This window comes from Tasmannia lanceolata, unplaced genomic scaffold (genome assembly GCF_043159265.1).
Source record: "Tasmannia lanceolata isolate RefF3 unplaced genomic scaffold, GAP_Taslan_0.1 ptg000044l, whole genome shotgun sequence".
In the NCBI taxonomy this organism is placed as follows: domain Eukaryota; kingdom Viridiplantae; phylum Streptophyta; class Magnoliopsida; order Canellales; family Winteraceae; genus Tasmannia; species Tasmannia lanceolata.
The window spans coordinates 22598711-22625159 of record NW_027518721.1 but is presented as its reverse complement, the minus strand read 5'-3'; the positions used below and the strand labels follow the sequence as shown (position 1 = coordinate 22625159).

General features: G+C 38.0%; 3 protein-coding genes across 5 annotated transcripts; 2 read left to right on the top strand and 1 right to left on the bottom strand.

Moving 5' to 3' along the window:
* Positions 1-2130: 2130 nt before the first annotated feature.
* Positions 2131-6763, bottom strand: LOC143863928 (calmodulin-like). Its single transcript, XM_077374726.1, has 4 exons — positions 6586-6763; positions 4531-4688; positions 2623-2703; positions 2131-2532 (listed from the first exon to the last, which is right to left on the bottom strand). Exons 1-4 carry the CDS (start codon positions 6659-6661, stop codon positions 2398-2400), a joined length of 450 nt encoding a protein of 149 aa, XP_077230841.1. The 5' UTR covers positions 6662-6763; the 3' UTR covers positions 2131-2397.
* A 5065-nt stretch (positions 6764-11828) lies between these two features.
* Positions 11829-18176, top strand: LOC143863927 (uncharacterized). 2 transcript variants are annotated; one of them, XM_077374725.1, is made up of 5 exons: positions 11829-12011; positions 12109-12210; positions 12304-12442; positions 12928-13009; positions 14139-17689. In XM_077374725.1, the coding sequence occupies exons 1-5, from the start codon at positions 11984-11986 to the stop codon at positions 14151-14153; spliced, it is 366 nt and encodes a 121-aa protein (XP_077230840.1). In that variant the 5' UTR covers positions 11829-11983; the 3' UTR covers positions 14154-17689. The 2 variants fall into 2 exon arrangements, with proteins under 2 accessions (XP_077230840.1, XP_077230839.1); XM_077374724.1 differs by lacking the exon at positions 14139-17689 and adding an exon at positions 17698-18176 and having other exon boundaries at positions 11831-12011.
* Positions 18177-20246: 2070 nt separating this feature from the next.
* On the top strand, positions 20247-26092 carry LOC143863518 (uncharacterized). 2 transcript variants are annotated; one of them, XM_077374199.1, is made up of 4 exons: positions 20247-20428; positions 20673-20708; positions 21577-21759; positions 25659-26092. In XM_077374199.1, exons 1-4 carry the CDS (start codon positions 20372-20374, stop codon positions 25863-25865), a joined length of 483 nt encoding a protein of 160 aa, XP_077230314.1. In that variant the 5' UTR covers positions 20247-20371; the 3' UTR covers positions 25866-26092. The 2 variants fall into 2 exon arrangements, with proteins under 2 accessions (XP_077230314.1, XP_077230315.1); XM_077374200.1 differs by lacking the exon at positions 20673-20708 and having other exon boundaries at positions 25659-26091.
* The last annotated feature ends 357 nt before the right edge of the window (positions 26093-26449 follow it).

Below are 26449 nucleotides of genomic sequence, written 5' to 3'. Positions count from 1 at the left end.
ACAAAGCATGTCCTCTTTCCTATCACAGTGATCGAAGGGCCATTTTTTCTATTTATTCTCCATGAACCTCAGATTTTTTGGAATGAATCAATAAACCACATATTTTTTTTGTCCACTGCGTGAGTGTGGATAGGGCTGCAACTCGGGTCGGGCGGGTCGGGTTTTTTTTCGGAAAACCCACGATTCCCAAACCCGGCCCTACCCATGATAAATCTCGGGTCGGTTCAGGTCGGGTCAAGTTTTTTCACGTTGCCGCAATTTTTTAAGGAAAATTCTTATTTGGCAAGGCAACTCAACTCATAGAAGCAGAAATTACACTCACATTACACTTGAATCAAACAATGTTGTAATCAAACAATGTTGTAATTACAATCAAACAATGCTGAATCAAACACTTGAATCAACTCAATTCATAGAAGCAGAAATTACACTCACATACAATAACAGTGGGTACGTGGGTTTTCACTTTTAACTTTTAACTAACAATAGAAAAAAATGTACATACTATAACTTACGTAACTCGGGTCGGGTCGGGTCGGGCCCCTTCAAACCCGGCTCGACCCGAGATTCATGCGGGCTTTTGAATGCTCAACCCGGCTCGACCCGAAACCCATGAAACCTGAACCCAACTCAGGCTATTTTCGGGTCGGGTCGATGCGGGTCGGGTAAAACCCGGCTCGAGTTGCAGCCCTAAGTGTGGAGTTCCAAATGCAGGCTTGTTAGATCGATTAGGATTTCATAAGGCTCTGATACAGTGCTAAAATAGTAAGATTTGGTCAAAAAGAGTCTTCCTTAAACAAGGATGACAGTAGGCAGTTTCAGGGGATATGGGTTTCTTTGGAGGAATTTGTTATATAATTCTGATAGAGATCTGGATAGGTAACAACCTTTTCTAGTAGAATTTCAGAAGAGCTTCATTTGAGTGCATAGGAATGGAAATAAATAAGAAGACATAAATGCAAATACATGGACTGTACTAGATCTAACATGCTATGGCCTTCCCCATATGTAATTGACCTACTTAAAGGCGCTAACAAAGGGCTTAGTTAGCTAGTCCTAAGAAATGGAATAAGAGAGAAAATGGGGGAATGGAACTTTTTTTATGGCATTCCCTGTTGATGGGGTGTGGGGGAATGGAACTTCTTTGATGGCATTCCCTGTTGGGGGGATCCTTATCAACGTTGATTCGGTCAACACCAAAACCGAAATTGCATAAACCTGAAACAGTACCAGATTTCGGCCGAAATTTCGAAAGTTTGTAATTTCGTCCAAAATTTCGAGAAATTCAACCCAAAGATCTCAACATTTTTAGTTATATCGCATTTTTTTTATAATACATTAGTTTTTAATTGTGTAAATTTTTGAAATTTCAGTTTCGGTGAGAGCCGAAGCGGTTACCGAAACCGAAATTTAAAACCTTGATCCTTACCTAATGTTGGATATTAAGTAATTAAGGCAATCCTAAGGCTCCTGTCTCTTCTTTTTTTTTTGTGTCTGGCGTGGGTTAGGGGAGGCGGGGGTGCTGACTGAAATTCGGTGCATTTCGGTTTCAGTGTTGACCGAAATTCGGTCGAAATTTAAAACCATGATTTAGACTATTGTTAATGCTAGTAGATTAAGGCTAGGGTTTAACTAAGCCTTTGGATGATTTTATTACAGCATTTGTTAGTAAAATTTTGGGATGATTTTGCATGAAGAGAGCAGATTCATTTTTAATTGTTATAGGATATAATTTCTCATACTTTAGAGAGAAGTGAGAGGAAAAACTCTTATTGACTAAAAGCATGGGTGTTTTGGTTTTTTAGATTAATCCTTGCTATAGATCATCTAAAAAGGAGTAAATATCCTTCTTTGATGTAACATCAAACCATCCAAAAGCTATAGGAAAGTCAGGGTTTGGAAAAGAGATGTGTTAACAAATCATTTCTCCCTTGGAAAAGGCCGTCCAAGAAGATTCATCTCTCACTAATGGCAGGGTAATATTGGGGAACCATTTACAATTCAAATCCTATAATTCACAGGAATCCTATGTGCTTTATCAATTGAAGATATGAATCAACCTCATGGATTGAATGCTACCCTGTGTTGCCTCTAGATGCTGAACGATTGGGTTATATAAGACAACAGTAGTACAAAAAAACAGAGGCTTCATATATTACTTACTGATGTAAAAATCTATGTTGAACAGGTAAGTAGTAGAACTTTGGGGCATAGATTTTTACATTACCATCATCTCCACAACAGAGAATGAAAACCAAAAAATGAAAACTGAGTCTAGCAATCCACTTTGCCAAATCTTTGTAATTAAAGACAGAAAAACGGTTCAAGGCCGCAACAGTACTACGACATAATTATGAGAATTTTTAACTAGCCTGGAACAAGAGTCCGACGCGGCTTTTACTTAGCGAGCATCATTCTCACAAACTCCTCGTAATTCACCTGCCCATCACCATCCACATCTGCTTCACGGATCATCTCATCTACTTCCTCGTCAGTCAATTTCTCTCCCAGATTGGTCATCACATGCCGTAACTGCATGTGTTTTCATGCCAATTCATATTTCAGTAAAATAAATAAATAGCACATCAATAACTATTGATGAAGAAAAAGGAAGAAATTTACCTCTGCGGCAGAAATGAAACCATTTTGATCCTTGTCGAACACTTTGAAAGCTTCCTTCAGTTCCTCCTCAGAATCAGTATCCTTTGCAAGTGGAGATTTAAGGGGTTAGAAACAACTAATCAAAATCAGTAATCACTAATGACAGATTATTAGAAGTGGACACATCACACTTGCATCTTGGGTTTAAATATAAACAAGCATATGGAAAAAATGCACCCTATGCCTTCATACTTGATAAAAAGATATCCATACTGGAACGACACATAGGAGAGCTTAAACACTAAACGTCCATCCCTACCAAATTAGTTGATTATCTAATTCACAGGCATTGACGATTTAGATCTCTCAGGCCTAGTGTTTGTCGCGCATATGTGCTGAACCTTGGTTCTCCCCTCTCGCTTGTTCCGAGTTAGGGATGGTTTTGTGCTTTTATTGTCCCCGTTAAACCCCAGCTTACACATCAAAAAAGAAAAACATTATACATCCACCTTCAAGCAACACAACACATAAGCACTTGGATCAATGCTCTTGTACAAAAGCCCTAAAATCTTTAAAGCAAGCACAGGAAAATCCCGGGTTCCCCACAAACAGTAGTAGCTTTTTTTTTTTTAAATCACAAGCAGTAGTAGCTTGTACAGTACAGATGAGTAGGCCCTACTCTATAGCTATTAATATATTGTCCCCAATCAAGTAGGCCCTACTCATCTACTCATCTCCACAACCCAGCATGGATGGTCAGTGGTCACCAAGGTTTAAAATTTCGGTTTCGGTAACCGTTTCGGACCCCACAAAAAACTGAAATTTCGGTCCAAAAATTGGTAATTTGGTTCCAAATTCCGGACTTAAATTTCGAAATTTCGGCCGAAATTTTGTAACACTTTTTTTAAAAAAATAAATAATGTCATTAAACTGAAATTTCGGACCAAATTTGGTAAATGGCGAAAAATTGAATATCAGAAATTCTCGGTTTCGGTTCCCACCGGTATCCGAAATTTCGGATTTCGGTCGAAATTTTAAGCCATGGTGGTCACAGCACAAATCTCCCACTGATTGGATGATACATTCCTAACCATGATTTTTGCCAGTTGAACTGTGGGTCATTCTATTTACAATGCATTTGATCACAGGGTGACTCTTTAACCATTAAAAAAAGAAAAAAACAGGGCTATTCTTTAGCATGGCCCATTCACGGTGCACCCCAGGACTCTACATAAAAATGAATGGCACTCCAATAATTTATTGGCACAAAGCACAGACACGAAAACAACGCCTAAATGCACATCCACTATACATGTACATGCTAACACAACTCACGTCTAAAAAAAACCCACAGCAACCATTAAAATTCACAACACTACAAGTTGGGGTTGGCGATTTCTACCCAAAGAGGATACTTCAACCCATACCATAACAAATGATAACAACCCAGTTTTCCAAATATTATGCATCACAGTTAAATAATAGCTGCAACACCAAGACTCACCCATCGGTTAAAACATAATAAAAATGAACAGAAAACAATGAAATTAGATTGTTTTCATTGGAAAGAAGTCTAATAAAAGCATTATGCCTAATCCATAAAATAATTCAAGACGAAAAGAAGAGTCCAATAAAAGTATAAAACTAAGAATATTAAAAGCATGAACAGAAAACACAATCCAAAGAGCACCTTCCTGTAAATATATGATAAAACGAAGCATCCCAAGACAGTTTAACAGTAAAATAAAGAAGGATGAGCATTTATGAACTCCCAAAATTAGGAGTATATTAGAAAGTTTATCCACCTATAACTTTATAAACTTGAACACATCACCAAACCAACTACTGGTCCAGGAACATGAGTGCCGTGGAGTAAACCAAAATTCATATACTGAGATTCTGAAGACAGGGAGTGCAAGGTAAACTCACTTTCATTTTCCGTGCCATCAAATTCAAGAACTCCGGGAAATCAATAGTTCCATTTTGGTCAGCATCAACCTCGTTGATCATATCCTGGAGCTCGGCTTCAGTAGGATTTTGCCCCAGAGATCTCATCACAGTTCCCAATTCTTTGGTAGTGATGCAGCCTGCATTGAGAAAGATCAGATGTACATTAACAAGGGATTGCTTAATATGAGAGGGTAACAAAGGTTAACAGAGGAGAAGCTGAGTAAATTAACTACAGAAAGAAGAACACAGAAAAAGGTGCATTTCACGTTCGAAGAGCTTCAGAAACACGTGTGAATTAGTACCCTGCTTGGTTTCCAGGACCTCTTGAATTCTTAAAAACAATGCCCCAGCAGCTTCATGTTATCCAAACATATTCCAATTTTGAATTTTCAGAAATGTAGGTATTTTGGAAGAATGACAAAGATTCAAGGCGTTACTAATAGTAACCAATGACAACAACAGTGCAGCCCGGAAAGCAGTTAGTTGGTGAAGGGTCATTGACACAAAACTGAGAACTAATAGAAAATTGTCAAGAACCGAAATAATTGCATCAATGAGAGATAAAATATGAAAGATAAATCACCAACTGCTACTTATATAGAACTGATTGCATAACGACAACAGTATGTACCACTTCTATTCGGTTTATTGGTAAAATAAAACAGCATGCGCTGTGCAAGAACATGAGTCATGCAAAAAAAAAAGTATTTTTCTACACTTGGTCTTAGCCAAAGTAAAAGGGAGTCGACTTAGGCGAGTCGACAATGACATGAGGGAGTTTTGAAACTATGGCCTAAAAACCCAATCATACACATCCCCCCCCCACCCATTCCCCAAAGCCATACAATGACTTGTCTATGTGTAGAAGGTTGGCATACAACATTCTACTAGAGAGATATAATGTATCCTAATAACATTAACAAAGCAAAAGTCAAGAACTGGATATCCATAAGCTAAGAATGTAAGTCTCTTGATAGTCCCCTGTTATCTATTACCAATAGAACATTTTCTATGGGGAACCAGTGATTGAACATTTGAACCTGTATCCTGAATGCCCTATGGGCCTTTTATGTTCTCTTTTAATAACCTGTATCAGTGTGCAGCGAAAAATCGACCCTCAAATATCTTAAATCGACACCCCCCCCCCCCCATGTGTCTTTCTCCATCCTCTCGGTTAGAGAGAGAAAGCGGAGAGAGAGACATATAGGGGGTCGATTTATCACTCCCCTAATTAAACCAACTGGAAATCCCTTCCACAGTTCGGACACGATGATAGGAGAGAAACACTAAACAACAGCAAAAACAAAACCTTTCAATTTTTTAGAAGGCACATAAATCACAAAATATCATAACTGAACAGAGATTTTGACAAGATCACTCCATACCACCTTCACGATCAGATCAGATCAGATCAGACAAAAGCAACTTCATAGCGTTGCTAAACAGGCCAAAGATAACATAAAAAAAACATCAACAAATAAATAAATATAGATCCGTCATTCAAAGATTTCAAATAATAAACATCGATCCATCTCATTCACAGATTTCGGATAATATACATCGATCCGTTATTCATAGATTTCAGATAATAAACATCGATCCGTCATTCACAGATTTTAGATAATAAATCCATCAGATCTGCTGAAAACAGCAAATCTAAAGTAGAAATTCCAGAACAGGCAGCGAGATCAAAGGAAAAATCAAGTCATTAACCACACGAACATGTCGAGATGCAAATGTCAAACTAAAATAAAAAACAGAAAATAAAAAGAAAGAAAGTAACCTAGATCTGCCACATTAAATAAAGAACGATCATAAAACCACATCCGAAAGCAAAAACCCTCGATCTCTCCATAATCAAGGCTTTCAAAACGAATCTACAACGTTCTAAACACAAATCCATCACTTAAAACCCTAGAAACATAAACCTAGGCATTTTAGGGTTTCGAATTGGAAAAAAAAGCTCTAGAAAACGAGAATCAAAAACAAAAGAGAGCGAATATGAAGATCGGAGATAAAGAAATAAAAATATACCATCACCGTCCTTATCGAATAGGCTAAAAGCTTCCTTAAACTCAGAGATCTGTTCTTCGGTCAGCTGTTCTACCATTTTTTTTATTTTCTTTTGTCTTTCTCTTCCTCAAACAACGAAGAAAAATGAAGAGATGTTCGTATCTGATCGTGATTTCTGTGAAAGAAGATGGATTTAAATCGGAGTTGGAACCCTATTTATAGGACTCTCGGGCTGCCCTAGTGGCGACATGTGGCGTGATCGGAAATTGTGTCTTTGATCCTACGGCTGGTAATGTAACGCGCGGAGTTCGAACCACGGTTAATATTTCGACGAATGTGAGAATGACATGTGAAATGTGTCACTGGTTAAATGACTGAAATTTTCTTAAGGCTATGTTTGGATTGCAAGAAAAGAGGAAGTCTAAATTGAAGGGAGCCCCCGCAAAAAAGAGGTGAAAGGGCTCTCCTATTGGCTACACATCACCATCATGCGAAATATTTTTCTTACGAGGAATTCTAGACCGAAGGGAGCCCGTGATGGTGATGTGTAGCCAATAGGAGAGCCCTATCACCTCTTTTTTGCAAGAGCTCCCTTCAGTCTAGAATTCCTCGTAAGAAAAATATTTCTGACATCAAAATTTTCTCTTTTCCTTTTGTGATTTAGGGGGAAATGATGTGATTATGGTTAATTTAGAGGTTACTCTTAAAAAAAAGATAGATGATGAAAAAATTGCATTATATTTTTCAAATGATATGTGAGTGGTGTTTTATTCGATTTCATGATCACCCCGTATGATGAAAAGAGACCAAAATGACTTGTTCTTTGTTGCGGGCTTAATTGGATGTAGCTTAGATAAACAAGAAAAAGAGAAGGGAAAGAGGCTGATTCGAGACAACCAAACCTCCTAGAGATTCAAGTAGAGAGGAACTACTAGAATGAAGTGTCTTTTGGTGCTGTAAATATTCTCTTCTCTCTCTATTTCATTGAAATAAAGAAGTTAAATACAACACAAAGGTGTGCCACATCACCAAGCCATTTACCCACCTACATGACACATAACAAGTAACTAACACCTACAAATCTAAATGCATAATCCTACAATAACTACTCTGTAACTAAATCATATGCACAATAACTAGTATCATTCTTCTTCTTTAGTTTTTCTATTTTACCATTTTCACCACTGCCAACAATCATCATTGTAACTCGAAAGAGAATAAAGGGAAAGAAGAAGCAGAAAAAGAAGAGGAAGCGGATGAAAAGATAATGAACAAGAGAAAAAAGTAAACTCTGTAACCCCAATTCTCACCGAGTTGACCCCAAATCTCATAGACTCAACCCCAGCTTTCCTTTCTTCTTCTTCTTTTTCCTCGTTTTCTTTTATTTTTTTTCAGCATCTTCCAATAATTTTGACGATGATTCTTCTTTCTTCCTTCTTCTACTTACCTTCTTTTTCATTTTTTCGGCATTCTCAATTTTTTCCGGCATCAATTCCCTTTTTCCTTTTCTTCCTCCTCTTTTTCTTACTCTTCCTACTTATCTTCTTCTTCTTCTCCTCCTCCCCCCTCTCTCTTTAAAGTTGCAGCGATGGTTGTCGGTAGTGGTGGAGATTAAAAAATAGAAAAAATTTAGGAAGAAGAGGACACTTTTGTCTTTTTATCGTACAATGCCAAATGGACGTGAAATCAAATTAAACGCCGTTCATGTGTCATTTCAGAAAAATAACACAATTTCTTCATCAATTATCCAAATAAAAATTGAATAGGGTTGTTTCAAATTATCTTTTTTGTGTGTAAAAATACTAATAAATTTTACAAATATTTTTCCTTTCCAAACGTTTCTAGAAAATTCCCTCAATACAAACAGGTCTAGAAAAAAAAAGAAGATAAAAGAGTTATAGAGGTCTAAATTCATTTTCATGGTTAGAAATGTTTGAATAGTGTGATTTTCAAAGGCCTGAGATGGAAATTCTATTCATGCTAACATCATGTGAGTTATCCCAAGTCAAGATTATGTTGCACTTTTCACAACAAGAAATTATTCTGAGAAGTTGCCCATGTATTTCCATGAAGTTATATGGTTGCTACCCATGGCTTTTGATGAAGAAGATATTCATGACAAGTTTCTCAGCCTGCTGATGCTAAGTTTCTCATCAGCTTCATGAGAAGTTTCTCATCAGCTTCATGAGAAGCTTCTCATTCTAGCATTCTCCTTTTCGAGGAATGATCAATATTTATATAGTATTGTAATGGAGAATGATCAATTCGAAATGGTAGGTTTCTTTGGTTGACTTGGGTTCTCTAATTTGGTCAATTCGTAATGGTAGGCTTATTAGGTTGACTATGGTTCGCTAGTTAGGTTTGCTCTGCCATTGTCTTTGGGTTTACTAAAGACTAACTATTCAAAATCCTTTTCAAATCATCAAATATGTACGAAGTGAATTGAAACTATCAATACACAGGTCTACTTAACTTATATCACAAGCAGTATTACCAACCAATTTGTGATGTAGGTGCAACCCATAGGGTTTGACGATCCAAACCATTCATTCGTTGGGCCGGCTTGGGCCACGACTTAGAGGTTTCTATGATGTGCCACTGATATGTACGTCTTTACATTGTATGTGTTGTAGTTGTAAAGAAGTTATTAGGTAGTTACTTATGTAAGGTTGTGGGTGTTAGTTTCATTATGTGTCATGTTAGTGGGCAAAGTTTGTAGGGAGTGGGTTATGGAAGTGGGCAAATGGGTTAGTGATGTGGCACACCTTTGTGTTTGTATTTAAGTTCTTTAATTCAATGAAATGAAGAAGAAAAGAATTCTACAGCAAAGGAAACTTAGTAGGAGAGTCATTGTTCCTCTCGATTTGAACCACTAGGAGATCCGGTTACCTCGAATCAACCATTCTCTTATCTCATTCTATCTTTTTTCTTTATTTAATTATGTTACGGCGGATTAGGCACGTAACAAGTGGTATCAGAGCCGTTGATCTTGCGCCATGACTGGGTCGTCGGAGTTTTGGGATTCTATACGTGAAGATCTATAGGAAATTAAAGCATTGGTTTTGAAAATGATTGAAGGACAATGAAGATTTGTGGAAGGTTTGAAAAAAAATCAACACGGTAAAAGAGGAAATGTGCAATGGCGAAGAAAAACATAATCTTAAAAATGTTGATTTTCAAATGGAGAAAAATGTGAGAATTGATGGGGACGAATATACTTTAGTTGAATACCACGCCAAGTCACTCAATCATTCCACCATTTCGATGCGGCTTCAGGGAGAATCGCATTTCTTTCCAACTCCGTTCACAATGGATTTTGATGGAGGGGTTCAAATGATCGTGACCATTACGATATGGGACCCTGGTGGATTAAAGTATTTTATTCGATAATTTGAACTTGAGGACAAGGTCGTTTGTAAGGGGGGAGGAATGATATGTACCTCTTTACAGTGTATGTGTTGTAGTTGCAAAGAAGTTATTAGGGAGTTATTTATGTAAGGTTGTGGATATTAGTTTCATTATGTGTCATGTTAGTGGGTAAAGTTTATGGGTAGTGGGTTATGGAAGTGGGCAAATGGGTTAGTGATGTGGCACACCTTTGTGCTTGTATTTAAGTTCTTTAATTCAATGAAATGAAGAAGAAAAGAATTCTACAGCAAAGAAAACTTAGTAGGAGAGTCATGGTTCTCTCGATTTGAACCACTAGGAGGTCCGGTTGCCTCGAATCAACATTTCCCTCATCTCTTTCTATCTTTTTTAAACGTAACAGCCACGCTCTATTAATTAACCCTGTCTACTTTAAATAGGGTTTAATAAAAAAAAAGATCTATTAATTAAAGATAAGGCTGTTTTAGTCTTCTTGCAAACCAAAGAGTAGTTTGATATTTTTCATCAGGGCAGTAGTACTACTTCTGGTAATTTTTTTAAAACATAAATCCGTGAATAAGAGGTGGTCAACCATGCAATGGAATCGGCATCCTATTCCAATTCTGCCTAATTCTGATATTTGGTTAAAAAAATGAATGAAACGGACAACGGTGCAGGGTAAAAGGATAAAAGATGTCGGAATCTGTTTCCCACCACAAGAGGTGGTATTCTCGGCCTGGAATGCAAATCTTATTAGAAAATTTTTTGGATTAAATTTTGGGGCTTTTGCAAAAGAAGTCTTCTACTTTGCTTTATTTGCAAAAACAATCTTCTAGTTTGACAATTTACAAACAGAGTCATCACATTTGATTGAATTTTGCAAATCAAGTCATGCCATTAATTTGTGGCCAAAATATCAATCGTAGATTTTAATTTTTACTCATTAAAGACCAAACTGACCTTGCACGTGAAAAGATGAAAACGACCTTGCAAAAAGTCGAAAACGACCTTGAAAAAAGCGCCACCCTTGATGTTTGATCCAACCGCAAGAAAACTCCACGAATATTTGATGACGCTATTTGTAAATTGTGAAACTAGAATACTGTATTTTGCAAAGGGCGATGATAAATTCACACTCCCTGTAGGATAATTCGCCCCCCTTTAAAGTGGGGTACGTGGCAGACTTTAACGCTCTTTAACGCCAATTCCCATTAAAGAGTTGCGAATTATCATACCAGGGTGCAAATTTATCATTGCCCCTTATGCAAATAAAGACTCCATTTGTAAAGGGAAATGTTATCAGCACTACTATTTTGATGAGGGCACTCCTCACTTTATTAAAAGTATGGTATTGCCGGCACCATAGGATGATCCAAACCGTCCATTAGATGGGCCACGGCTAAAATAGGTTGTGCCCCAAAAATCATTTCCATAGGCTGATCCTAACCCTCTGATCTGAATGTTAGAGGGTTGATCCTAACCTTCAATAGATCGGAGGGTTGGGATCAACCTATGGAAATAATTTTTGGGGCACAACCTATTTAGGCTGTGGCCCATCTAATGGACTGTTTGGATCATCCTATGGAGCGGGCCATATCGTACTTTTAATAAAGTGAGGAGTGCCCTCATCAAAATACAGTAGTGCTGATTACATTTCCCTTTGTAAATTGTCGAACTAGAAGACGTTTTTTTGTAAATAAAGTATTTGTAAATTATCAAGGGCAGTGATAAATTCACCCCATTGAAAGGAAAATACACCTCCCATATATCTGTTAAAGGGTGTGTATGCTTCTTCAACGGAGGTTGTATTCTTCTTTCAAGGGGGTGAATTTATCAGTACAGATCGTTATTCTAAGACTGTTTTTTGGCAGATAAAGCAAAGTAGAGGACTCCTTTAATAGGAAACCCATTCCTATTCCTTCACAAAATAAAAAAAGCCAGTGGGTGGATATACTACTTTCAGACCCTAGAAACAGTAGAAAGCCTCTGGTTTTCATTTTCATCATACATCCTAAGAAAAAATTCAGCCCATTTTATCATCCACCATTGGAAGATGATCTCTGGGTTAACTTATGCCTCAGGTTTTCTTCCTCTCTCTCTCTCTCTCATGCATTTATAGTTTCTGTTCTTTCTTTTTTTTATGTTTGTTTACATTTTCATCTTCATATATTTTTATAGGTTTGATTCAGGCGAGTAGTTGCAAACTACCCTTTAGGATTCAGAGACCCAATGAAGCTAAACTCAGATATTCCAATAAATTTCAGCTAGTGTTAGGAAATGGTAATTTTCATTTCCCTATTTAATTATTAGAAAAGTCTTATATTTTTCGATTTTTTTTTTGGGTTTATTTATTTATTTTAGATTCTTATTCAGGTAGGCTTAGGTATGGTTCTTCAGATGCAAGGCTCATAAACTGTTCTGCATCAGAGAGGAACAACTATCAAGCATTGCGATTTGAAGACGAGTCCCATTCGGACCCATTTTGGTTAAGTCTGATTAAGGAAGCTTTTTGGTATGATTGGATTGTTGTCTTTTTTTTATTTTGAATGGCAGATTGTTGTCCTTATTTTAATTATGAAATTTAGAAAATTTTCTTTTAATGCACAATAACTAGCTAGTGAAGATTTTCAGTTGTGATGCTAGTTAAAGGAATCTAACAAGCAAGGAATTTTTGTGGGTATTCATGTCGCTTTGCACATGATTCTATTGTACTTATTATGAATGGAAAATTAGGCCACTTTGCATATTTGCAAATGATTCTTCATGATTTTTTTGTATTGATATGTTCCTGGTATTTTTAAAGAGTTTTGAGTGAAAATTAAGACTGTCAGTAGAGGATTTCTGTGCAGTTTCTTTTTGAGGTTTTGCTCAGGGTTGGGAATTGCATTAGAAAGTTTGTCATGAAGAATCTGCACAATTGTGTTTGGATTGGACTTCTAGAAGAGCTTAATAAAGAGAGTAAGTGACCATTGAGTTGCCAATTTTTTGTTTCTGCAGGGCTTTGAGATCATTGTTAGTATTTCTGATCGAGCAGCCTAGTCAACTGAAGTATATCGAGTGGCCAACCTTTCAAAGCACGGTGAGATATTCACTACCCAATAGTTTTATCACCAGACCTAATTCCTTTAAGACCTTACATAGTAAATAACTTCATTCATTTAGATGATTTTTGTACTTATATATTTTCTTGAAATAATTGGAAACAGCTTCTTTTTGTGAATCAAGGGTAATTTAGTCTTTACCAAATCTCAATAGCTCGTTTTATTTACTGTTTCGAATATGATGAATAAACTTCAGTCGTTTCTCTTCTTGTGATCAGGACTTTCATTGTTCCCTTCTAACTTTAACGTATACAATACAGGTTCTACCGTCCATGATCCCATAAGATATTTAACTCATCTTTCATCATATTCTTTTGAACAAACAGCTTAGGTACACATTGAAAATAATATGATGAATGATAGTTAGGAAAGTATAATGCATCGAACTTGATTTTGTGTTCGTGACATGCGTCATTGAGAAACCAATTCTTCTCACCTGTTTCAAAAGGACCAGCTTGGTTAGATTGTAGTCTATCTTGGCTAGGTAGTCTTGAGTCTTGACTAGGCTAGGTTGTAGTTTTTTTCTTAGGCGTGGAGTATCAGTGCACAGTGTTCTCACCAAACATCAACAATGCATGACTACCTAGGTTTAGTGAGCTTTACTTACAATGTTAGAGTTAACCCTAGTTTAGCAGTTTGTTTAGCGAGTTTAGGGATGTTCTAGAGAGGACTACTAGGTTTTCTCACTGGATTCACTATTCAACCATAACAGAGGAGAGTTCGTGGCTATGAATAAAAGCTTTCGTCATGTCATGAGAAAAAATGTGTCTACTCTGTGTCATCCAATTTGTGAAGTGAGAGAGTAACCCACCTTTGATGAAAAAATGTGTCTACTTGTCTTCCAATTTGGGAAGTGAGAGAGTGACCTACCTTTGCAGATCATGGTCATTTTTGAGGTTGTTATTGATATCCTTGATTGGATAGGATAGTTTCTGAAATATCCTTATAGTCACAAATGGCATCACAGACAGGTTTCCTATCTGTAGCATGTCTATCCCAAATGTTCTAGATTTGCTTCATTGTTAATCTGATGCCACATTTTTCTTGGCTTCTCTGTTTTAAAAGCTGTATAGTTTTTCAATTTAATATATTGCATTTTTTTTATAGGTAAGCTGGGATTGAACCTTCAACGTCAAGGTTGAAAACCAAAGCCTTTGACCGATTGAGAATCAGGCTCAACGCCATATAGTGCATTTCGTTGGTCAATAGTAAATGGTTCTGATTAGAGATTAAACAGAGAAATGTTAAATTGAAGTAGTCTGTAGGTTTAGTTATTGATTCTTTTGGTTTAGTCATTTATCAAGCTGAAGGTGAATATTTTAGAAGACACTTAGGTTTAATTTGCAGATTGGACTGTAGCCAGGACCATTAGAGTCAGCTGTTGTGGGCAAAAAAGTGTGTGCTTCTATAGCAACGCCAGTTGGAAACGTGACAAAAACCTCCTTTGACTATGTGAAATTTTAGAATTCTTCTCTGCTTTTCAAATATCTGAAGCCTTCCTCCATGCATCATAAAACCCAGAGATAGATTTGTGATATGTCTCTTCATGAATAACACAATGGTATATCTCTTTGTCTCTATATATTATGTGAAATGATATTTCCACCCCTTTTATTAGCTATTCCACTCTCAGTTTTTTGTCTATTGGCGCAAGCTGTCATAATTCTTTCTGGATTAGTTTTTTTTTAATGATAACTTGCCGGATTAGTTGTACGGTGTTAAGCACTTCTCTATACAACAAAAGCTTTTTCTTACCTGGAAAACTCATTGCCCCTTTGGACGATTTCTTGTGAAAGGCAACATGAGTCCCACTGTTGCCACAAAGGCAACATGGTGCCACAACATGAGTCCCACTCATTTGTATTCACGACTAGTTTTTTTTTGTTGGCCTTCACACGGAGGCCGCGGGGAGGGCATCGACCTTCCTCACAACCCTCATTGGATACAGATGCCGAGTCATGTTAACCATTAAAGGACAATAGGAAAGAGATGTGACGACGAGAGAGAAGAGAAATGTAGGGATTGTAATAACAACAGAGAGAGAGAGAGAGAGAGAGAGAGAGAGAGAGAGAGAGAGAGGGAAGAGATGTCATGGTTGGTTGAAGAGGGTGAATGAAGAAGGTAAACATATAAAACAAATAGCTTTAAGAAATAGGGGACTCATTTCGCCTTCGTCTCTTTGGCCTTGATAATGGCGTTGTGGACAATCGTGGCATCGGTAAAAAAGACTTGAAGATGCACGTGCGGGGGCATGCCTGCTTGGACAGCAGAGGAGTGGGGATCTAGCGGCACTTGACCCTGGATTTCACATACCCCTAGCATTCACAATTCTTGAGGGACAAGCCCCAATCAAATTCAATTGAATCATACGATCTCTGTTGTTGCTGTCACTGTTTTTTTTTTTTTTTTTAAAAGTGACAGAAATATATTGATAATTCGTACGGGAATTACATGAAGAAGGGACCCGGAGTCCCCCATGAATTACATCGTATGAGGACCCAGGAGATAACTCTAGGACCCTAAAAGAAAAAATCCAAAACTATTCCCCTTTTCCATACCCTTTACATTCACCCATCCAAAACAATAATACTAAACTTTCAAGTTCTGTAATCTTCGTAGAAGATCATTCTTAAAAAAGCCCCTGTTAAAACTACCAAAAAAACCTTTACGAAGATCTTGAAAACAACCATTCCATAAGATAAAAACTTCTCTCTTGTGTGATCTCCCTCGAAGATCTTGAAGACAACCTACAAGGTTAAAGCAAAAACTCTCAAAACCTTCCGTCAACAGCGCCCATTAAAACTCCCCTTCAGGAAGAACATTTCCCTAACTCCCTCAGACGAAACTCAGTCTCGAAGCCAAGCTCATTCTCTTTCGTCAGGAAGACAAGAGGATCCACAGAGACCTGTTCATTACTCTTGGAGTCCTTTTTGACAGCGATCAACTCTTCCAACTTTCTAATCCCCAACTCTGTCAGCTGTCACTGTTGTTGTCGTCGTCGTTACTTCTGCAACCCCCCTCCCTCTCCTTTTTGCATCCTCTCTCCACCAACCTTTCTCCAGTTCTCTTTAAACACCACACTCCCTCACCTCACTCGCCCAAACCAAAACCAAATCTCATTCTGGAATCAAACCCTTCTCCTTTCACTCTCAACCCACCACCCATACAAAGGTCCACAACATCAACTCCTCCATCCAACTCAACTCAGAGGAGAAAGAAAGAGTAGGCCACCATGTTCGACTTCATGAGAAGGAAAGATACGAGGAGTGCTTTGTTGTCTAGGTTAGGTGCATTGCCAATGTCATAACCGGCTCCTGTTCAGAGTAATCCTTGTAGTTGGCAGGAAGGCCAAGCGGTCAGTGCTGACTGTCCACAAATCTGTGACCAATGCCAATCAAAATATCATCATGTTGGAGATATCAAAAATTGCACCACAGAAACAACAGAGAACTAAAGATTGATCACGGATGGGTTGGGGGGGAAAAGGGATTAGCTGGTTCTAGGATATGGGCTGCAACTACAATGAAGCACAGATACGGGTACAGGGTGCGGGTACGACACGATACGGGTACGTGGATATGTGATTTAAAAAAAAAGAAAAGGATATGGGTACGTTGGGGGTACGCTGAATATAATATATTTTTATATTTTATTATATTATTATAAAAATAAAAAAATAAATATTTTGTTAAAGAATTCAAACAAGTTAATTGGAGAACAATCAAATAACAATAACATCACCAAAATCTAATATTACTTCTAAGTTGTTAGGTTTTTAATTATGAGATATATATATTATAAATATTTTGATATATTCAACCCCCCTTTTGTTAATTAGGACAACCCCTCTATTGTAAATCTATAATTTTCGATTTAATCTGAACCGGGTGCGCACCCGATACGTACACAAACCCGACTGTGTACCTAGTACGCACCCAAAGAGTACCCAAGAGCACCCGCACCCGCACCCGATACGCACCCGACACGGGTACGTGGGCCTCCGGAGAGTACCCGTGCTTTTTAGGCTGCAAGGAAGGCGGAAGAGAGTAAAAAACAAAATAGAAAGGGTGGATTCCTGAAAAGGGGGATGGTTCGATGGAAATATCGTTTCCCTTGTATTATAATGATATTGGACATGCCCTATACATAAATGTGAGCATGGATGTGTGTTTCAGTGTTGATTCATTTATTCACATGTCAGAAACTATGACAGCTTTTCATTATTTTCAGTGCTACTTAGTTGTACTGTGTGTATGTTTACCTCAATTTCGATTGATCGTTCTGTTTGATTTCCTCATTGAATATCCTTGCACCAGCTATATACAATCAGATCCATGTGCATGATGGATTTTTATTTATTTCACTTTAGCTAAGCTAGATGAAATGGGACAAAGAGAAAAAAGAACTGACAAAATCTACATATGCTCTATAAAATCTGTTCATTCTGAACAATGTCGCAGCTTGCATGGATTTGGGCATTTTCTAATTTTTCATGGTATCAAACCCGTACCTCACTTCCTATTGTCAGCAAACATTTGTTTTTTATTTTCTAAGATGTACTGGTTTCAATTTTGAAACAAAACTAAGACCGTAACCATTTTTTCTTTTAGGCACTGCCCTTGTGCTGGCCATATCCTAATTGTTGGGTTTCTTGGGTGTTTTCCAGCTGAAGACTGCTACTCTTACTCTCGTTCTCGTAGCCTTGCTCATTGTTGCATTGTCCTCTGTCGACTCAGCCCTCAGTTATCTACTGGCTTTGCTGCTTCGAAGAAAAGCATGATCCATTTCAGCCCCTACAGAAATCAATAGGTGTCACATATCAAGAGCTTATATTGGGACCTCTCTGAAAATCACATCATAGTACTTTATCTAGTGCAGTTGATCCAACCATTGAAATCCTATCCGCAGGTCATAGATGTGCTACACTCAACAGATGTTTTGGCAATTCTTCAAATTGTTTTTGTAGTCAGCTGAAAAAACTGAAGGGCTTCTATATCTATGGGAACAACTGTGGAACTCTTTAGGAAAGTAATACATCTTAGATTCTACTCTTGAAACTGGCTGTGGATATCACCAAATTGGCCCACGAATATGATAGATCCTGAGATAATATTCCAAATTCCTCTTTTAAGTTTCTAAGCAAAATATGAATGAGTATTTACTGTGTGGGATCTAACAGTGTTTAAAGTTGCCTGGTGAAGGTCCTTTTTATTTATTAATCCCTTGTCCCCCCCCCCCCTTTGGAGATTAGATGGACATGTGAAAATCAAACTCCAGTAATTTCAATCTTTCTCAATCAAATTTGTCATTTTGAAGGAGATATGTGGTAATTAGATGCCCAAGAAAAGAACCCAGATAGCTTCTAGTAAGAAAATTGCATCCAAGGGTGTTTTTTGAATTGGATGTACATCCAAGGGTGTGTTTGGGGCAGCACCCAATGCTGGTACAAGTTTAATTGTGGGCTGATCCTAAAGTTTGTCTATATGTGAATGGCCTATTGGGGCCTTTGGAGGCCAACCCAACTCAGTTTGCCATTGGAATTGAGGTCCAACTAGACTCACATAGTTTGGAATTACTTTTTTTTTAATGATAGCAAATTTGATTGAGAAAGGACCGAGATGGTCAAATTACAAAGAAAAAGGAAATACAATCGGGGAATAAGAGACACAGAGATACAAAATATTAAGGAGGAAGAGAATCAAATAGAGCTAATGCCTCTTTCGAAACCCCATTCTTGCCAAATTATCCGCCATCTCGTTAGCTGATCTCCGAACATGCTTGAAGGATAGAGATAACGACTTAGAACAGTCATCCATCTCATCAAAAAATCTATCGAATCTCCAAGGGTTTTTTTTAAGACCTTGGAGCCATCTTATAACATTTGAAGAGTCTCCTTCAATAATCACTTTGTCATCACCCTTGATTGCAAGAAATTTTATTCCTTGATGGACGGCTCTAACCTCGGCTTCCGATGCATCCGCAATCCCGATCGGACCCGCATAAGCCCAAGCAACAACACCAAGTTCATCTCTAAATTGCGGATCGGACCCGCATAAGCCTAAGCAACAACACCAAGTTCATGTCTAAGAACCCCGCCTATCCCAGCTGGACCCAGATTGCCAAAGCTAGACCCATCAAAGCTGAGTTTAAGATGACCATTCAGTCAAGGTACTCATCTTGTGGAATGATCTCAACCATTCAGTCAAGGTACTCATCCTGTGGCCACCTTTAGATCATCTAACCCGTTCAATTGTTGGTCCCTAATGTAGATTGATTGTTCGTGGCCCAAAAATCTTCCCCATAGGATGGTTCTAACCCCATGGAGTAGATCTTTGAGGCATGAAACTAACAAATGAACCAATTAGATCATCTAAATAGTTGGGTCTCACTTTACTTTTTTGTGTATTTATCCTGAAATACACGCCTGTGTATCATATAAAATCTCTATAAACCTAATGAACATTGGCCATGTATTATAATCCAATTTTGGATAGATGGCTAATATTGAACGCCTTAGTTTTGCCTCAGATCATCAGATGCCAGCCGATCCAAGGGTTCGTTCTCTGCTTGGTTGGAGGGATTTACCTCGTAGAGTAGTGTTGTAAGTAGTCAACAGGATGGAGACAAGCGTTGGATTTACCTGGAACTTGCCTCGTAGAACAATGGTAAAGCTGTGATTGGTTGTCAAGCTCGTAGAGTAGTGGTAGTGAGTGTCATTATCAATAGAGAGAGAGAGAAGCATCGTTCCCTAGAAATCCAAGCAAAAAACCACCCTTTTGTGGTTTTTGGCAGATATTTTATTGGGAGGAGACAAGGGGAACACATTCACATACAAGCAATGATTAACCAAAAGACATGCCTGGCTGTGATTTCAAACATTGGCAACCAAACAATGGATTTTGGACGTGGTACCCAAATGCAAAGCAAAACCCCTAAGCCATCTTGGCTTTTGTGCAAATCTTGCTTGCATTAGAAATAAAATAAAATAAAATTGAACAACTCATCAAATGTAAAACCAGAGTAGGGGTGAGAAAGGGAATACATGTCCTTTTCTCATTTTTCTCTTTCATACCGCTAAGTTCCTTGTCTTTGAAAATGGACCTGTCTTTTGTTGGCTAGAAAGAGGACACTAAACAGATTATTGCGTATTAGGTAGAAAGTACCCGTTAATACATCCAAAGCAACAACTCTTTTTGAACATAGCATATCAATCTCTTCCAACTCAAACGGCTATATTTACAAAGCTACCAAAAAAAAAAGTTTCAATGATTTTCTCTCTACTACTAATCTTTTTGCCAAGGGAAAAAGAGAAAGACGTATTGAGTGAGTGATTGAGAGAGATGGTAGGAATTTTTTCTCGTTTTACAAGCTACAGGCGATCAGACTACTTCCCAATGGTACTTCTTTTCATGCCCTTCTTTTTTAGCTTTGTTCCTTATTTCATTTGGCTTTGTTTTCATGTCATACGTTCTTGGTAGTTTTCGTCCGCCTGCATCACCCCTCCCCCGTCTTTCAAAATGAAAAGACACCAGGTGTTTGTTTGTTCTTCCCCAAATCCTCCTCACTCCTTTTCTTCTTTTTCTTTTGGGGTTTTTGATGAAGCTAACCTCTTGATTTTGTACGTGTTTCTCGCGTAAGCAGATGACCGTTTCCATGGGCTTTTCATGTGGAGATATAGTAAGGGCTTCCTTTATTTCCCACCTCAGTTATTTCTTTCTTGGTGACCTTTTGGCTGGGAAATTTCAGCAAGAATTTTGTTTTGTAGGTGATACATACACGTTATGGTGTATATGATATAGTTACAAAGTAGTTATAGTAGGGTCTAGTATTTTAAATTTGTGGGTGTTAGTTACTTATTATGTGTCATGTAAGTGGTTAAATGGGTTGGTGATGTGTCACACCTTTGTGTTTGTATTCAAGGAGTTGTTTCGTAATGAAGAGGAATGAGAGAATGAAGGGCGCCCTTGCAAAAACAAGCTACAAAGGCACCCCCATTGGTCCATCTTTATTAAGTGGCCACAGAAAATCAACGAAGTGCATTTACTACTCCATTTCATGATTTTTTGTGCCCACTTAGTAGAGATGGACCAATGGGGGCGCCCTTGTAGCTTGTTTTTGCAAGGGCACCCTCCATTCTATCATTCCTCCTAAACGAAAGAGAAATGTTATTAGCACAACCATGTTGTTATATTTGCACAGACCCACCCAGCTGTCTTTTCTTCTTTAATTGGCTCGTGAGAGCTTTTTGAGAAATGTAATAACCACTTGACAGCTCTTTAAATAATAAAAGATAACATGGGTTAGCGAAAATATCAAATTGTGGTTGTGCTGATATCAATTCCCTAATGAAAATGTAGAGAATTTGCAACCAAAACAGAAATTTATATCTCATGAGAGAGGTTTGGTTGCCTCTTTTTCTTTGTTGTTTCTCTGCTTATTTGTGTTACGTCCGATTAGGCACGTAACAGGTTGGTTCCTTGATTTTGGGTTTGTGGTATTTGTTTCTTTTTCTTGAGTGTTTGTTGGGTTTGTGTTATTTCATTAGGATATAAAGGAAAGCCAGAGCCCGAGGAGTGACGAAGTTGGAGACACAGTTCCCAGTGGAACAGATGGGTGTGATCATGGTGTGGAATTAGATGATGAATTTAAGCCGATAGAGCACCTACTCGAGCCTCTTGACGAAGACCGCCCTGTGAAATGCCCAATGCCCAACTCTTCTGTTCTAAATGTAAGCTTCAATTCCCTCTCTTTGCTTCTCATTCCACCATTAATGTTGTTTGTTTATCTGTTTCCTGCATTTGTTTATCCGCATTCATCGCTATCAATACCTGAAAAAAGTCACTGAGAGAGCAGAGAAAAACCTGATAAAAAAATGGTTTCACTGGGGTGTACAGCCTGGAATCGTAGGAGTTAAAATTACCATTGTCTGCCTCTGTAATTTTCTTCATGATGGTTGGGAAATCTGAACCACTGTAGAGCAAATGGTGGATAACCTTTCTTTGCATCATAATTTGCAACAAATAGGATTCTTTTTTCCCCCTTAAAGGGATCGATCTTTACACTATCCATTACTCCACTATGCGCAGCTCTATTTGCAAATGATATAAAACTGTCATTCTGTAATTCATTTTACATTCATCTATAAGTGTCACTCCAAGCATGAAGCTGTGATGTAGTGTTGATTGCATACTAAAATGGCGTGGCAACAAGGGTAAATAAAAGCTTCGGCTTTAAAAATAATAGAGAGTGAAAGAATAGTGACCTTGAAGGTGATGGGTCCAGTATGTGATCCACATGAAGGTTTCAGAGAATTTTTGGGTAGGCAATGCTCTTTTTCTTTTCTTTTTCTTTGCTTGTTTTGTATACCACACTTCCAACATGTGAAGAAAACAATGCAATTGCAGCAAGTAAAGAAAAGCCTCAAACATATATGTTTTTATCATCTAGTTTCAATCACAAAGATTGCAAGTGCTCTTATCTAGAAAACAAGATCGTCATTATCACCAGAACTTCACATTTTTGAGAATCCTAGTGAGCAACCACTAGAAATCAGGAACTGAAATTTTAAAGACCCGCTAGAAGAGGCAGCTACTTTGATCATTAGGGTCATGCCCTAATGATCAAGTAATGAGGGGACAAGCTGTCCCCAAAGAGTATGACTTTAGGCATACAAGTAATGAGGCAAGAGAGACAATCAAAAGCGTAGAATACAATCAGGTTATCCGACACCTAGTTGAGGGAGGCGACGACCTCCACACTAACCTTTGCCACTCCATTCTTTGCTAAAACATCAGCCTTCTCATTGGCAGATCTTTTCACTTGTTGGATTTGAGGGCCAATGAACCGCACCAAGTCTCTTATCTCTGCAATAGTACTATCATGCTTCCAAGGACCCCTACTCTTATTTGACGCCCAAGCCAAAGCATTTGACTAATCTCCTTCGATGATAAGGGGCTCAGTTTATGCTCCGCGTACCATCTTAAGTACATTTGGTTTGTATCAAGAGGAGCTTCATCCCCTACTTACATCAAAACCAATTCCAAGAGATGGACTTGTGATCTGAATCTCTCCCTTCATAATATATGGGTGAGTGATAATCTAAGAAGCACGGGTACTCTCCGGAGGCCCATGCACCTGTGTCGAGTGCATATCGGGTGCGGGTGCTCTTGGGTACTCTTTGGGTGCGTACCGGATACGCACCCAAACATCAAACAAAACTAAAATCCAGTTTGGGGGTTTGGGTACGTATCGGGTGCGCTTGGGTGCGCACCCAGTTCGAATTAAATCCAAAATTACTGATTTAAAATAGAGGGGCTGTCCCAATTAACAAAAAGGGGGTGAATATATCAAAATAATATACATATGAGATAAGTGTTCCTACACGGCCGTGTAGATAAGCTTATCTACTCCTCCCTTAAAAAGTACAGTGGGCCCACTCATTGTGGATGATCCAAAGCATTCATTTGATAGGTCTTATCATAGATAGGGTGTGCCCAAAAAATCAGCACCAAAGGGTCATCCTAGCCCTTCGTTTTGTTGGGCCTTGTACAAACAGAATGGACGCACTGTGTAAGATGCGTAAGATGCGTCCATTCTGTTTGTACAAGGCCCAACAAAACGAAGGGCTAGGATGACCCTTTGGTGCTGATTTTTTGGGCACACCCTATCTATGATAAGACCTATCAAATGAATGCTTTGGATCATCCACAATGTGTGGGCCCACTGTACTTTTAAAAGGGAGGAGTAGATAAGCTTATCTACACGGCCGTGTAGGAACACTTATCTCATATATATATATATATATATATATATATATAGAGAGAGAGAGAGAGAGAGAGAGAGAAAACGGTTCCTACATTGTTTGGGTGATCCAAACAATATGTGTAGATAAGTTATCTACACACTAGCTTAAAATACAGTGGGGGCCACATTATTTGGGTGATCCAAACCATTCTAAACGGTTCCTACACATATGTGTAGAGAGTTCTCTACACACTAGCTTAAAATACAATGGGGGCCCACATTGTTTGGGTGATCCAAGCCATCCATTTTAAAGGCCCTCACATAGATAGGGTGTCTACAAAAAATCAGATCCATAGGATCATCCCAACCCTAGGATTTGTAGAGGTTAAATGGATGTCTTTAAACCTTCACAAATTAGTCCATTTTTTGCCTCCACAATTCGAATGGTTAGGTTGATCCTATGGATCTGATTTTTTGTGGACACCCTATCTATGTGAGGGCCTTAAAAATGAATGGTTTGGATCACCCAAATAATGTGGCCCCCACTGTATTTTAAGCTGTAGGAACCGTTTTCTCTCTCTCTCTCTCTCTCTCTCTCTCTCTCTCTCTATATATATATATATATATATATATATATATATATATATATATATATATATATATATCCCTTAATTAAATACCTAACTTAGAAGTAATATTAGATTTTGGTGAAGTAATACTACATTTTGGTGATGTTATTGTTATTTGATTGTTCTCCAATTAAATTGTTTGAATTCTTTAACAAAATATTTAATTTTTTAATTTTTATAAATATATAATAAAATATAAAAATATATTATATTCAACGTACCCGTATCCTATTTGTTTTAAAAATCACGTATCCGCACCCCATACCCGTATCTGTGCTTCATTGGTGATAATCCTCCTTTCCAGGTTTTCTCTGCTCTTTCTTCTTGCCATCAACCTAATACCTTGATTCAATCTGATCTGCGACCTTGGTCGCAGACTTGTTTTGTCTTCCCAGAATTATTTTCATGTTACATCATTCTCAGAGACAGTGTGAAAAAGTTCTCCTACTGGAAGTGTGGGGTTGCTTCTTGTGCAATTCCCCATATACCTTTGGTTTCTACGACTGTCTTCTTCTACGGAGCGAGTCAACTCAGCCCTATCAACGCCCGTGTTACTTCGGATATGGGTCATTTTTCTCTCAAGTTTGCTGATTTTACTGTTAGAAATCTTTGCATAAATCTAAAATATCGTTTGTCTTCAAGAGAATTATTGTAATTCAAATAATAGCTATTCCAAACACATAAAACTGAAAGCTTATTAGTATTGATCATAGAATGACTAAGTTTTCAGCAGATTGAAACAGCCCAATCCATGATTCTGGTGCCAAGTGTTGCTTCTCACAGACAGACCTTCATAGCAGGCCAACTTTTAGTGCAAAGGGTATTGCATGATAAGGAAACACTGATCTCTAATTGGGCAAAACTTACTCTGTTGTAGGATACTACTACTGGGTGATGATAATTAAACTTTTGTTTTAAGTATTTGAATTTGAAACATTTGAGGTGTCTGTGTGGTACATCTTGCCCCCTCCTTTGTTTCTGGGCTTTTTTTCCTAATAAATAAAAGTTAACCTTTCAAAAACAAAAACATTTGAGGTGTCTGGTTAAACTGTTCTAAACCTTTTGTTTTGATGAGAGGCATAGCCCCCTTGAACATCATTCTGTTAAACCATTTAACCTTATCTTTTAATAATTGACAGATCAAAATTAATTTGTAATCTGTGTTTTGCCATGCCTGCAAGTTAGTTATGTTACAAATATTTTAGTTGCAATTCACTTCTGAATATAAAAGAAAGTAAATTTCTTATGTGTGAAGGAATGGACTGTGGAAAGCTTGAGGAAGAGGGCAGAGTTATCAGCAGCAATCGAAGAAGGGATGGTTGTGGCGGCCGCACAGCCTCCGGTAGATGCAGTTCAGAAGAGGCATCATGCCCTTTCTAGCAACCAATCTGTCTCTCCCTCATTTAGGGTTCCTCAAAACAAAATCTTCCAAGTTCTTGAATATGACGCCTTTGAATCCTGACAAGAACAGGGAACCAAGATCTTTTTTTTTTTGTTTTCTGTTGAGGGAAGAGATAGTTTTTTTGCATGAAACTGTAGTACTGGAGAATCAGATACACCCACTTTTTTCAAAGGCTTGTAGTTCCAGATTTGGGGATTCATATTTGGTAAAGCATCTTGAAATCATACTGGCTCATGAACAAAGTTATTGCACATTATATCTAAGTACCACTACCCTAATTTTGTGACTCTTTTAGTTTCCTTTCGCAAACTTCCTGTTTCCTTTGGCACAGCACCCCACAGGCAGTGATGCTGAGAAGTCACTCAAAACCCAAGACCATGCTGCATTTTTTTTGTATTGAAAAGCCTTTAGCTCAACTGATCAAGTCTTTGTTCTTTAATCTTGAGGTCGGAAGTTCAATCCCAGCTTACCTACCAAAAAAAAAGTTTTCATCTTGCACAGGTTTCGCCCTACCAAGTCAATTAAAACTCCTTGACTTTCCAAAAAATTTGACAGCGTCTATCGTTGACCAATCCAACTCGACCCTTTTATCGGTCGAGTTCTCGTCTAATGTCCAACTCTGAGTTTTGAAACAGACATGACCT